Source organism: Quercus suber, unplaced genomic scaffold, assembly GCF_002906115.3.
Source record: "Quercus suber isolate HL8 unplaced genomic scaffold, Cork oak 2.0 scaffold_122, whole genome shotgun sequence".
Lineage (NCBI taxonomy): Eukaryota > Viridiplantae > Streptophyta > Magnoliopsida > Fagales > Fagaceae > Quercus > Quercus suber.
The window spans coordinates 1,352,002-1,364,575 of NW_027069587.1; the positions used below are offsets into that span (position 1 = coordinate 1,352,002).

The following is a 12,574-nucleotide window of genomic DNA, read 5'->3' on the forward strand; positions in this document are numbered from 1 at the left end:
TTTTTAATCCTAACTTCTATTATAATATGGCTCAACTTTGAAATGTTCAACAAGTCAATTAATGGAGATATTAGTAGTTGTAATCCAAGATCACATTTTAAGAAAACAATATCTATTTCTTTAGGTTCACAACTTTGAATCATTTTAGGGGTTTCAACATCTGAAGTTTCAACATTTGAAATATATGAATGAGTGATAACCTTCAAATCTTGAACACTTTTTTCTCTTCATATATCAATATGTCTACTCCAGTTATAAAATCTAAATAAAATTTTATAATCTAGATATATAGTCTTAAAAGAAATTATTGAACTAAATAGCTCTCTATAACTTTGAGTCATTTTAGGGTTTCAACATCTGAAATTTCAACATTTGAAATATAGGCTAGTATTCGATTATAATAATATAAGCCAATCAATACAATCAAATTTGGAATATAAATAAAATATAATAACTTGTTTTTTGTGAAGGCAATGAACTTACTTCAGTGCTTCATAGAAAAAGAAAAAGGTCAAATGTGTTAAACCTAACCAGAAAACAAGTCAATGGAAAAAAAAATGCTCAGTGCAAACTAGTTGTAACCCACTTACCGCTTTTAATAATAAAAAAATGCGAAAAGTCACTTTTAGTTTTTACATTTTCAAGCGATTCCCATTTTAATCTCTACATTTGATTTTTATCGCTTTTAATCCCTATCCTGAAAAACGCTTCCCGTTTTGGTCCCTACCGTTACATCAGAGATGGAGAAAGCTGACGTGACAAACGACAGGAATAAATAATAATAAATTAATGTCCACGTGGCCTAAATTAATAATAAAAAATATTTTTTGGCATTAAAAAATGCCACGTCAGCATCTAAATTAGAAAAATTAATTTATTAATTTTAACTAATTAAAAAAATTAAAAACAGAATTAAAAACTAAAAATCACATGAATTGAGATCTAAGTGTATCTTGAACAAGAACAACAAGAACACAAATTCAGATCTAAGAACACAAACCCAGAAATTAAAAAAGAAAAAGAAAAAAAAAAGAACGAACTGGACATCAAGAGATTGAACTAAGAAGAAGATGAAAGATCTGGGTTTTAATCACAGAGCGAGATCTTGGATTTGAACAAAGTTTTACACCCCTCCCTCAACCCCATTATGTCCACTCCCACACCACAACTTCTCATTCTCTCTCTTGCTACCATACGCATCCTCTCTTATCCTTCACCCACAATCACTAAACAAACGTCATGGCTGCTGCTGCTTCTTCCTCTTCTCCCGTCGAGACCAGCGCCACCACCCCACTGTCGATCCCCTCCAGCCCACCCATCTTCGTGCCTCTCCCTCTCTCGCTCCTTCTGCCCGCTCCACCCACTGCCCAAATCTAGGCCCATTCCCAGACTCCGATGTAGACCCAGCCCTAGGCCCAACCCCAGCCCTCCACAGCCTCGTGGTGCTTGCCACAGCCGTGTTGGACGCATGGAGCTGCAGAGAGCGAGATCCATGCCTGTTTCGCAGTTTATCTCCTCTTGGGTCCATTTCAAGCGCATGGATGCCATTGAGAAAGGTCCTTCGGCTAAGCCTTGAGTCAACGACTCCAATAGCGACGAAAATGACAACAACAACGATGAAGGGCTCGACGAAGAAGAAGATTTCGCTCAACAACCCAAATCTTTCATCTTCTTCTTAGTTCAATCTCTTAATGTCTAGTTCTTTTATTTATTTATTTATTTTTTTTTTTTTTGGGTTTGTGTTCTTAGATCTGGGTTTGTGTTCTTGTTCAAGACACATTTAGATCTCAATTCATGTGATTTTTAGTTTTTAATTCTATTTTTAATTTTTTTAATTAGTTAAAATTAATAAATTAATTTTTCTAATTTAGATGTTGACGTGGCATTTTTAATGCCAAAAAACATTTTTTTATTATTAGTTTAGGCCATATAGACATTAATTTATTATTATTTATTCCTGCCGTTTGTCACGTCAATTTTCTCCGTCTCTGATGTAACGGCATGGAGCAAAACAGGAAGCTTTTTTCAAGATAGGGACTAAAAGTGGTAAAAATAAAATGTATGGACTAAAATGGGAATCGCCTGAAAATGTAGGGACTAAAAGTGGTTTTCCGCCTAAAAAAAAAAATTGGAAACTACAAAGGTAAAACTTAACACTATAAGTCAGTAAACTTAGATAATATCGCCAGATCTAAAGACTCTATACATACCTGTTAGGGTTTATGCCCTAAAATTCAATTTATTGGTATGTTATAAATAATTAAATTGTTTAATTATATGTGATTATTTGCAAATGAACTAATGGGACATTATTATAGTCCTTGAGATGCATTGGATGTGATTTAGTCACAGAAGATATAAATCACAAATTCCTTGTAAACTCAAAATATAGTTCATAATTAGTGATGAAATTGGGTGTTTCATCTGCGAAGACTATAACACATCAACTAAGATGGTTTGTCTTGATCATGGAAGTTGAGACTTTTAGTTGATGTGTTGATGTGTCTTAAGAGTTAAGACATTGAACTGAACCGCTGTGAGATTAAATATTCAATCAACAACTGTCACTTGAATAATTAATTTCACGACTTCTAATTTCATAGACTCTCAATCCTGAGAGGATAGTGAACTCAATCATGAAACGTAGGTTATTTTAATATATCAAGAGTGAGATCTAATATTCACAGTCAAAATCTCAGTATATTGGGTAACCACACGTAATGTTGAGGGAACACATATTCTCAAGATAGAATCCAAAGTCTCTTTTTATAGAGACATGAAATATTCCCTTGAGATAAGTTTAATGGGAACTGGTTATTCAGGGCACCCACTTTAGGAGAAATTATACAGTACTCTGGTGAACCACGTCACTTGTCCACATTCCACTAAAAGATTTTCACTTGTTTAAAATTACTGAGTCAGTAATCAGTTTCTGTTTTAAAAAAATTCTAACTCAGTAATTTAAACAGGTGTGAGTTTTTTAGTGAAATGGTGGACCACGTCACTTGTCCACCATGTGGACCTTATAATTTCTCTCACTTTAGTAAGGTGTTACTAAAGCTTATATTTATTGAAATTGGACTTCAATAAATGTGAATAACTAAAAGATTAAATCGGGTACTCAAGGATAAAATAGTTGTTTACAAAGTGACAGTTCTTTATGACTTTGTTTTCTATGGATATTTCATAGAAGGACCAAATGATATCATTAGAGTCTTAGGATATAATTTATTAATAAAGCCTAGAGTGTAATTATATTTATATAGTGGTATTAAATATAATTAATGGTAATTTTGGACTTGTCAAGAGTTGACAGATAAGTTCAAGGCCCATTGGAGCTAGAGTCTTATTTGTTCTATTTAGTCCCATCTCAAGTCACAAACTAAAACTTAATTGGGCAGGCCCAAAAGGTTAACCCAATTAGATAACCAGTTTTTTTTTTTTAATAAGAGTTATTAAATAAAGTAACTACCAAGGTAGTTAGTATGTACATATGATGAAAAGAAAAGAAAACAGTTTTTCTCTACAAGGAGAAGAAGAAGAACTTTCTTTGAGAATCAATGTACATAAAAACTGATTAAGAGACCACACTTCTTAGGCATCATGTGGAATTGAGATGAAGATTAGAGGTATTCTCAAGTCTTGGTTTTGAATTTCACTGCATGAAGGTACGTTTTCTATTCTTTATTCTATAATTCAAGGTTACATGTTATCTCTCATGAATGAAGTAGATCCGTGTTTGTTGCTTCCGCTGTGTGTTTTATATGAGATGCAAAACTAGTTTTTACAACAATACCAACTGGCAACACAGTCATAGGAAGAGAGGGAGAAAGAAAAAAAGATACTGCTAGAGTTGAGTTGAGGCTGAGGCTGAGAATTTAATTTTTGTTTTTATTTTTTATTATTTTTATTTTCAGCTTATGTTTTTGAGTAAACAACAACTATTAGCTATAACTATAGGGATTTTTTTTTTCTCATATTTGGAGGAATCCTGATACATTGAATAGAGTCCTAAGCTTTTAGGTTTTTTTTTTTTTTTTTTTTATAAGTCTAGCATTGATTCCTTCAGACGTGTCAATTGGGCAAATGCGCCCATAGTGACTAGAATAGATTTCTATTATTCGAAAACTAGTAGAAATAAGTTAAGATTCATCTTTAAGTATTAGAAAACATCTTTTTTTCTTAAAAATAAAATAAGGGAATATTTTGTTAGAATGCAAGGAATATTTGACTCAAAATTCAGACATAGAAACCCTCAAAATTATGGAATTAATGAATGGAAAAACTCTCATTCACTATTTCGGCTCTTCTATAAACTGTTCTTGGAGGAGGAAGAGATAAAAAATTTGTTCTATTATCAAAAAATAACACTATGTTTATTTTAGATTTGTTAATTAACATTATTTTTGTAGGGCCAAAGGCCCAAAATTGTATATTGGGCCTTAGGCTTTGTCCGAGTTGGTTGACTGGTCTGAGGACTGATAAACAGTAATGAGAATGTTAAGTTCAGAATCCCCTGAGTAAGTTGCAAACGGAGAGAATGGGAAAGGTAGTCCGAGGAGGCTCACCTCCTTGGATGAGCAAAGCACAAATCAAATACATGTCCTATTATTCAATGTGACCTTGCAGGATATTCTACTGATAGGGACATGTATTATGAATGCACAAAAGGGATGGAAGCTCAGAAATATCTAAGGAAAAGCTATTGTCACCACATTAAATGTTCTGCAGCTAACTTTCTAGCATCATTAATGTGGAGAAGACCCCTGAACAGTGCTGCCTTGGTTATCCCAACTCACAGAGAGTTAGAGAGGGTATCCAATAGGACAAGCACTCAAGTAGTGGCTTGGATGATCAACAAATGGAGGGCCAAGATCATTAAGAGGGAAATATATAATGTAAGAGACCCCTAGAGGGAAGGGGGATCGAAAAAATCAAGAAAGAACACTGTAGCAATCAGGAACCAATCTTGTAATCAAACTTAAGAGTAGTATATAAGAATCAATCTCCTCGGACTCTGCCGATGATGTTTTTATTTAGTTTAAACTTGTCTAGCTTCAATCTTTTGTCATCAAGACCTATTTTACTTGTTATCTGACTAACTAAAGCCCAGTTTTCCAAACCTACTCTCTACAAATTCATTTTTTTGGGCTTTTTGAGCCTAGGTCCATCCACCTTTTGGGCTAAGGAACTCAAATCTGGTCCTTACAATTGGCACCGTCTATGGGAATTACTAGTCTGATAGTGAGTCTCACGTTCAGCAATAGTAGGTTCAGGTCCAAACCAGGCAGAATTCATGGGGTCTCAATGTTAAGATCACTTCCTAGATCTTGAGCAAAGGAGAGACCGGGAGAGGAGTGTGCACACTGCCCGTACAAATGGAAGTCATTCTAGAGGTGGTAGCCACCTCTCTCAGGAGAAGAATACTAGAGCCATGTAGTTGGAGATTGATCGCTTGAAGAAAAGCTTACGCCACGAACAGCGAAAGTGAGCTCCTTCTAATTATAACTTCTCTTCCGACGACGAGAAGGATGGTAGCTATAGGCGCAGGTCAAGGACTCCTCCTAGCGAGTCTTTCTCATATGATTAAGACTGCCATCATGAATGCAAAAACAAAAATTTATCTTTGGGAGACATGGGAAATGACGCTATGAGTAACGCACTCAACAAAATTTCCAAATCACCTTTCACACGTTGGATTGAGGGAGTAAGACTTCCTCAGTGGTTCACTCAGCCCACATTCACCATGTATAATGGTAGAACAGATCCTGTGGAACATGTTAGCCACTTCAATCAAAGGATGGCTGTACACTCCAAGAATAAAGCATTGATATGTAAGGTATTCCCATCCAGCTTGGGGCCTGTAACGATGAGGTGGTTTGATGGTTTGAGGGCAGGTTCCATTGATTCCTTTAAGGAACTCACTCAGTCATTTGGATCTCGCTTTATTACGTGCAGTAGGGTTCCTCGGCCTTTAGCTTCATTGTTGTCTCTGTCCATGAGAGAAGAAGAAACCCTGAAAACATATTTGGACAGATATTGGGAGATGTTCAATGAGATAGATGGTAATTTTGATGATGTAGCCATCATCACTTTCAAGCTCGGCTTACCTGCCGAGTATGGCTTAAGGAAGTCTTTGACAGGGAAACCCGTTATCAGTATACGCCAACTCATGCATCAGATTGATAAGTATAAAAGGGTTGAAGAGGACCAGCAGCAAGGTAAAGGAAAGGGCAAGGTTATCCTTTAAGAGAGGAGGGATTTCAGGTCGAACCGCTACAACAATGACAAACCCTGGAGGAATTTTGTTGGACAGTCTGGGCCTACAGCTTCTCAAGTGGTTAACACCGTGTTTCGAGAACTGGTGCATCAAGTTTTGGAGAAGATCAAGAATAAGCCATACTTCAAATGACCAAACAAGATGAGTGGAGACCCTTTGAGGCACAACTAGAGCCTTCATTGCTAGTACCACCAAGAGCGAAGACATATCATCGAGGATTGCAGAACACTGTGGAACCATCTAGAGCAACTAGTCAGAGAGGGAAGGTTGCAACAATTTTTGTACCGGCCTAACGGACAAGGGGACCAGTCAAGGTTAGGGTCTCAGGGGAGTGCTCCTTCAAGGCCTCCGTTAGGCATAATCAATGTCATCTTTGTTGCACCCGGGAGAACTAATTCTCACCCTCCCAAGGTGATGTCTGTAGCTAGGCAATCAGCTGAGGACTATAACTCTGAGCTGAAGAGAGCTAGAGTGGAGATCCGACCATCGCTGAGTTTCTTGGACAAAGACAAAATTGGAACCATCCAACCACATGATGATGGTCAAGGTTAGGGCCTCAGGGGAGTGCTCCTTCAAGGCCTTCGTTAGGCATAATCAATGTCATCTTTGCTGCACCTGGGAGAACTGATTCTCACCCTCCCAAGGTGATGTCTGTAGCTAGGCAACCAGCCGAGGACTGTAACTCTGAGCTGAAGAGAGCTAGAGTGGAGATTCGACCATCGTTGAGTTTCTTGGACAAAGACAAAATTGGAACCAACCAACCACATGATGACGCTTTAGTGGTTACCCGCAGAATAGGGGGGTATGATGTGAAGAGAGTAATGGTAGACCAGGGCATTTGTGCAGAGATCATGTACCCTGACTTGTACAGAGGGCTGAACTTAAAGCCTGAAGATTTGACAGCCTATGATTCATCTTTAGTAAATTTTGATGGGAAAGTTGTCATCCTAAAGGGCCAGATTAGGTTACCCGTATAGGCAGGATCAGAGGTAGTTGAAGTGGACTTCATTGTGGTGGATGCATACTCCCCCTACAAGGCCAGTGTGGCTAGACCCTGGCTTCATACCCTAGGGGTTGTTTCTTCAACGCTGCATTAAAAGGTAAAGTATCCATTGGAGGATCGGATTGAGGAGCTGATTGGGAGCCAATCCGTAGCTAGGCAAAGCCTTTTGTCTGCAATTTTGCATCAGCCTACGACTGAGTCCTCAGCCTTTGCTGAGGGAGGATTATAGTGATCAAAGTCCCCGATATTACTTGTGAAGGGGCCAGCCGAGGAGGCTAAATGTGAAGATTTAGAGAAGTTTATTGTAGGTGATGATCCGGAGAAGTTTTTTCAGGTTGGAGCTCAACTACCACCTCAGGAGAAGGAATAGTTAGTGGAATTTCTCAGGAGGAATGTTGATGTATTCGCTTGGAATGCTTGCGAAGCTCCGGGAATGGATCCGAGCTTTATCTGCCATCATTTAAACGTTAATCCATCTGTCATCCCTAGGAAGTAACCATCTCGGCGATCATCTAAGGATCATTCTGACATTGTCAAGGACGAGGTAATGAAGCTTAAGCAGGTTGGGACTATTAAAGAAGTGTTCTATCTTGAATGGTTGGCCAACACTGTGGTTGTGAAGAAGAAAAATGGAAAGTGGCTAGTATGTGTAAACTTCATAGATATGAACAAAGCATGCCCAAAGGACCCTTTTATGATGCCTTGGATCGACCAGCTAGTCGATGCCACGGTAGGTCATCCTAAGATAAGCTTTTTGGACGATTAAGAGAGGACATCTTTTGTTACTCCTATCGAGAATTACCATTATAAGGTGATGCCCTTTGGTTTAAAGAACGCAGGGGCTACCTACCAGAGGATGATGACCACAATGTTTGAGCCACAATTAGGGAAAAACATTGAAGTCTATATAGATGACATGGTGGTCAAGAGCAAGTTGGAATCTGAACACGTTAATGACTCGGGAATATCTTCGAAATCTTGAAGAGACACAAGTTGCGACTTAATGCTACCAAGTGTTCTTTTGGTGTCGGATGAGGGAAGTTCTTAGGCTACATGGTCACACACTGTGGAATTAAAGTCAACCCTGACCAGATTAAAGTAATCAATAATTTATAGCCACTTCGGAATCCCACAGAGGTCCAGAAGCTAACAAGGATGACCACTGCCCTAAACCGATTCATCTCTTGGTCAGTAGACCGGTGCAGGCCTTTCTTTCTGCTGTTGAACAAGTGGAAGAGATTTGAGTGGACTAAGGAGTGTGTCTTGTCCTTCCAGCAGTTGAAAGAATATCTTTTTCAGCCACCCATCATGTCCAGACCTAAGGTGGATGAAGTTTTGTTTGCCTACATTATAGTGGCCTCCCACACGGTGAGCTTAGTTCTGATACGGGTTGATGGTGGCGTACAGAGGCTAGTTTATTATGTGAGTAAGTCATTGCATGAGGTAGAAGTTCATTATCTACCGTTGGAGAAAGCCATTTCGGCAGTGGTACATGCTAATCGTAGACTCCCCACTACTTCCAATCCCATACCGTAACTGTTTTAACCTAATTCTCGCTTCGATCATTACTTCGGAGTGTTGACTTCACTGGGAGGATTGCCAAATGGGGTACAATCCTAGGAGCTTTTGACATCAAGTATATGCCTCGTACCTTTGTCAAGGGTCAAGTCCTCACAGATCTAGTGGCTGAGTTCGCTGAATTCCTCGAAAGAGATGAGGCAAAAAGGTAGAGCATGCATGGAAAATCGGTTGGCACAATCTCCCTGCAAGAGCCTTCATTCTGGAAGGTATACATTGATGGTGCAGTGAACCAAAAAGGATCCAAAATGGGGCTTGTCTTGGTATCACCTGAAAGAATCACCATTGAGAAATCGTTAAAGTTGGGCTTCTCGACCACAAATAACGAAGGTGAATATGAAGCTCTACTAATGGGAATGGTCATGGTTCAAAGAATGGGCAGAAAGACAATAGAGATGTTCTTGGACTCAAGATTAATCGTTGGCCAAGTGAAAGGAGAGTTAAAAGCGAGAGATGAAAGAATGCAAGGGTACTTGAGTCAAATTAGGCATTTGCAATTAGGGTTTGAATCTTTCAACCTATTGCATATCCCTAGAAGTGGGAACACATATGCTGATTCCCTAGCCACACTTGCAACCTCCTCGGCGCAGAGCTTGCCTCGGGTTATCCTTGTAGAGGACTTGTACCAGTCCACAGAGGTGAAGAGAGAGATGGTCCATGTTCACCAAGTTAGAATAGGGCCTAACTGGATGAACTTCATGGTACTATTCTTGAAGGAGGATATCTTGCCCAAGGAGAAATCAAAAGCTAACAAAGTATGAAGAAAGGCTTTTCGGTTCTAGCTGTCCTTGGACCAAAAATTATATAAATGCTCATTTTCTGGGTCAAACTTGCTATGCATACACCTTGAGGTAATTGAATTACTCCTTGAAGAGTTACATGAAGGAATTTGTGGAAGCCACACTGGAGGCAGATCTTTGTCGCATAGAGCCATCACTTAAAGCTATTGGTGACCAAACATGCAAAAGGAAGTAAAGAATGAAAGGCTGAGGAGATTGGCCAAGGGAAAATAACCTAGAAAAAGGGAAACTTACGAGAGTAAGGACGTTAGTTGCTTCTGATACTTCTTGGAGGTTTGAATTTTTCAGAGGAAAAGACTTGGAGACTTTAGAAGTTTAGGAAATCTTGAAGGTTTGAGAGCTAGGAATTTTTGGAGAGCTTGAGAACTTGCGAAATGAGGAAAAATTATTTCCCCAAGTGCCTTATATAAGGGGTGGAATTGAGTGGGTGTTATCCTACTCAAAATTCAAGGAGAAATGTCAACTGTAGGATCTGCGTCTCACCATTGGATGCAGGGAACAAAGCGCCGTCTGGAGCAATTAACTACGCATCGCGGACTACGAAGCAACAGTGACGGTTATGGGATGCGCGAAACGGTACTCCCACATGTGCAAACTAAAGAATTTAATGATCTTAACCCTTAACAAATCAAAACCCCACTTTTTCTCCTCGGATAAGAGGGAAAAATCGAAGTTTTGAGGAACTATTGTAGGGGCAAGGGCCCAAAATTGTATATTGGGCCTTGGCTTTGTCTGAGGAGGTTGACTGGTCCAAGGACCGATAAACAGTAGTGAGAATGTCAAGTTTAGAATCCCCTGAGTAAGATGCAAATGGATAGAATGGGAAAGGTAGTCCGAGGAGGCTCACCTCCTCAGATGAGCAAATCATAGATCAAATACATGTCCTATCATTCAAGGTGACCTTCCAGGATGTTCTACTGACAGGGACGTGTATTGTGAATGCACAAGAGAGATGGAAGCTCAGAAATATCTAAGGAAAAGCTATTGCTACTGCATTAAATGTTCTGTAGCTAACTTTCTAGCCGCATTTATGTGGAGAAGACTCCTGAACAGTGCTGCCTTAACTATCCTAACTCATAGAGAGTTAGAGTGGGTGTCCGATAGGACAAACACTTAAGTAGTAGCTTGGATGATCAACAAATGGAGGGACAAGATTATTAAGAGGGAGATATATAATGTAAGAGACCCCTGGAGGGAAGGGGGATCAAAAAAATCAAGAAAGAACACTGTAGCAATCAGGAACCAAACTTGCAATCAAACTTAAGAGTAGTATATAAGAATTAGTCTTCTCGGACTCTGCCAAAGACCTTTTTATTCAGTTTAAACTTGTCTAGCTTCAATCTTTTGTCATCAAGACCTATTTTACTTGTTATCTGACTAACTAAAGCTCAGTTTTCCAAACCCATTCTTTACAAATTCATTGTTTTGGGCTTTTTGGACCTAGGTCCATCCACCTTTTAGGCTAAGGAACTCAAATCTGGTCCATACAATTTTATATCATAAAATGAACTAAATCAAATCCAAAAAAAATGAAGGATCATCTTCCCCACTTTTCTTTCAACCACACTCCATCTCATGAATTAATTATTACTTTTCAAAACATTTCATTACTGTTCCAACAGATAGATAATTAAAAAGACCCTTTCCTTCTGTAAAAGGGCAATTAACATGATGGAATCTTCATGTATAATTTTCTATTATAACAAAAATATAAATAATTAAGGGAAAAGTTATGAAGGAATTTCTGTTTGTGTGTGGTTGGATTGATTTTTTTTTTAATAAATTTCTTCATTTATTAAAAGTGAGAAACAATACAATTATATCTAGATAAATTATAGTTTAAAAAATATATATATTAGCAAAAAAAGATAATTAAAAAGAAAACTATTTCAAACGCACGGGGTCCATAATTTTATTTATTTTTGAAATGGTTAAAAATCACGACTCTACAATATTGCAACCCCACTTAGACCCCATGCAGTACAGCCTGAACTAACATGTCAGTGTAAGCTCAAAGGAGAGCTCCAACATATGATATTATAACTAATATAAAGATTTTAAGAGCATAGGAATCTCTTAGTTAAAATCCAATTGTGATATATATTAGGTATATATTATTATATATTATTGTAGTAGAACTTAGCCTGTATATTTAGGAGGGGCTTTTTTTTTTTTTGAGAGAGAGAGAGAGAGTATAAAATAAATAAATAAATAAATAAATAAATGCAATGATCAATGACCCGAAACAACTTCCATTTTTGGTAGGTCTAAGGGACAATTTCTTTGGGTTCAGCACACTGAATTTGGATAATGGTGGAATAGAGACTATATGGGTCTATTCCGGTATTCCATCCTCGTACTTGTAAAGAAAAGGGGGAACTATAAAATAAAATCTTTCAAAACTTCCAAAATCTTTTAAAAAATATCTAAAATCAAAATAATTTTTTTAATATGAAATTGTATATATATTTTTTCCTCCTAACATGAATGTTGGAGTTTTCTTGGCATGTCCGTGTTTGACATGTGTGCAACACAAAAATGTATCTTATTGGTCGAATATATGTATCTCTACACTCTCACATGTAGATCTCACCATATAGGGTGAGATAAAAGATTTATCATAGCTTAGAAGAATACTTTTTTTTTTGGAGAAACACTTAGAAGAAAACATGATGATGAAGCATACATTCAATTATTAAATAACAAGCATGCTTCTATATACTATTATTTAAGAGGCTTCCATTGTCTGGATTCTTACTTTTTGATAATCCCAAATATTCTCAAATTGACCTATTTACAAAGTTTCAATAATAGGGTTAAACATGTAAAATTACTAATTCTAAAACTTCTAAATTTTAGATAAATTTAAAAATACAATTTACCAACAAACGTTTTTTCTTTTCTTTTTTTTTT

General features: G+C 37.6%; 2 protein-coding genes across 2 annotated transcripts; both read left to right on the forward strand.

Annotated features, from left to right (window-relative positions):
* The first annotated feature begins 5,635 nt into the window (after positions 1 to 5,635).
* On the forward strand, positions 5,636 to 6,250 carry LOC112011328 (uncharacterized). The gene has a single exon (XM_024043703.1). The coding sequence runs from the start codon at positions 5,636 to 5,638 to the stop codon at positions 6,248 to 6,250; it is 615 nt and encodes a 204-aa protein (XP_023899471.1).
* Positions 6,251 to 6,694: 444 nt separating this feature from the next.
* LOC112011329 (uncharacterized) lies at positions 6,695 to 7,257 on the forward strand. The gene is made up of 2 exons (XM_024043704.1): positions 6,695 to 6,827; positions 6,938 to 7,257. The coding sequence occupies exons 1-2, from the start codon at positions 6,695 to 6,697 to the stop codon at positions 7,255 to 7,257; spliced, it is 453 nt and encodes a 150-aa protein (XP_023899472.1).
* The last annotated feature ends 5,317 nt before the right edge of the window (positions 7,258 to 12,574 follow it).

What these genes read in the sequence shown, in the direction of transcription:
- LOC112011328 (XM_024043703.1), top strand. Translation starts at nt 5,636, where the DNA reads ATGGGAAATGACGCTATGAGTAACGCACTCAACAAAATTTCCAAATCA.
- LOC112011329 (XM_024043704.1), top strand. Translation starts at nt 6,695, where the DNA reads ATGTCTGTAGCTAGGCAATCAGCTGAGGACTATAACTCTGAGCTGAAG. An exon ending in ACCACATGATGATGGTCAAG is followed by an intron (nt 6,828 to 6,937) that starts GTTAGGGCCTCA and finishes TGATGTCTGTAG; the next exon opens with CTAGGCAACCAGCCGAGGAC.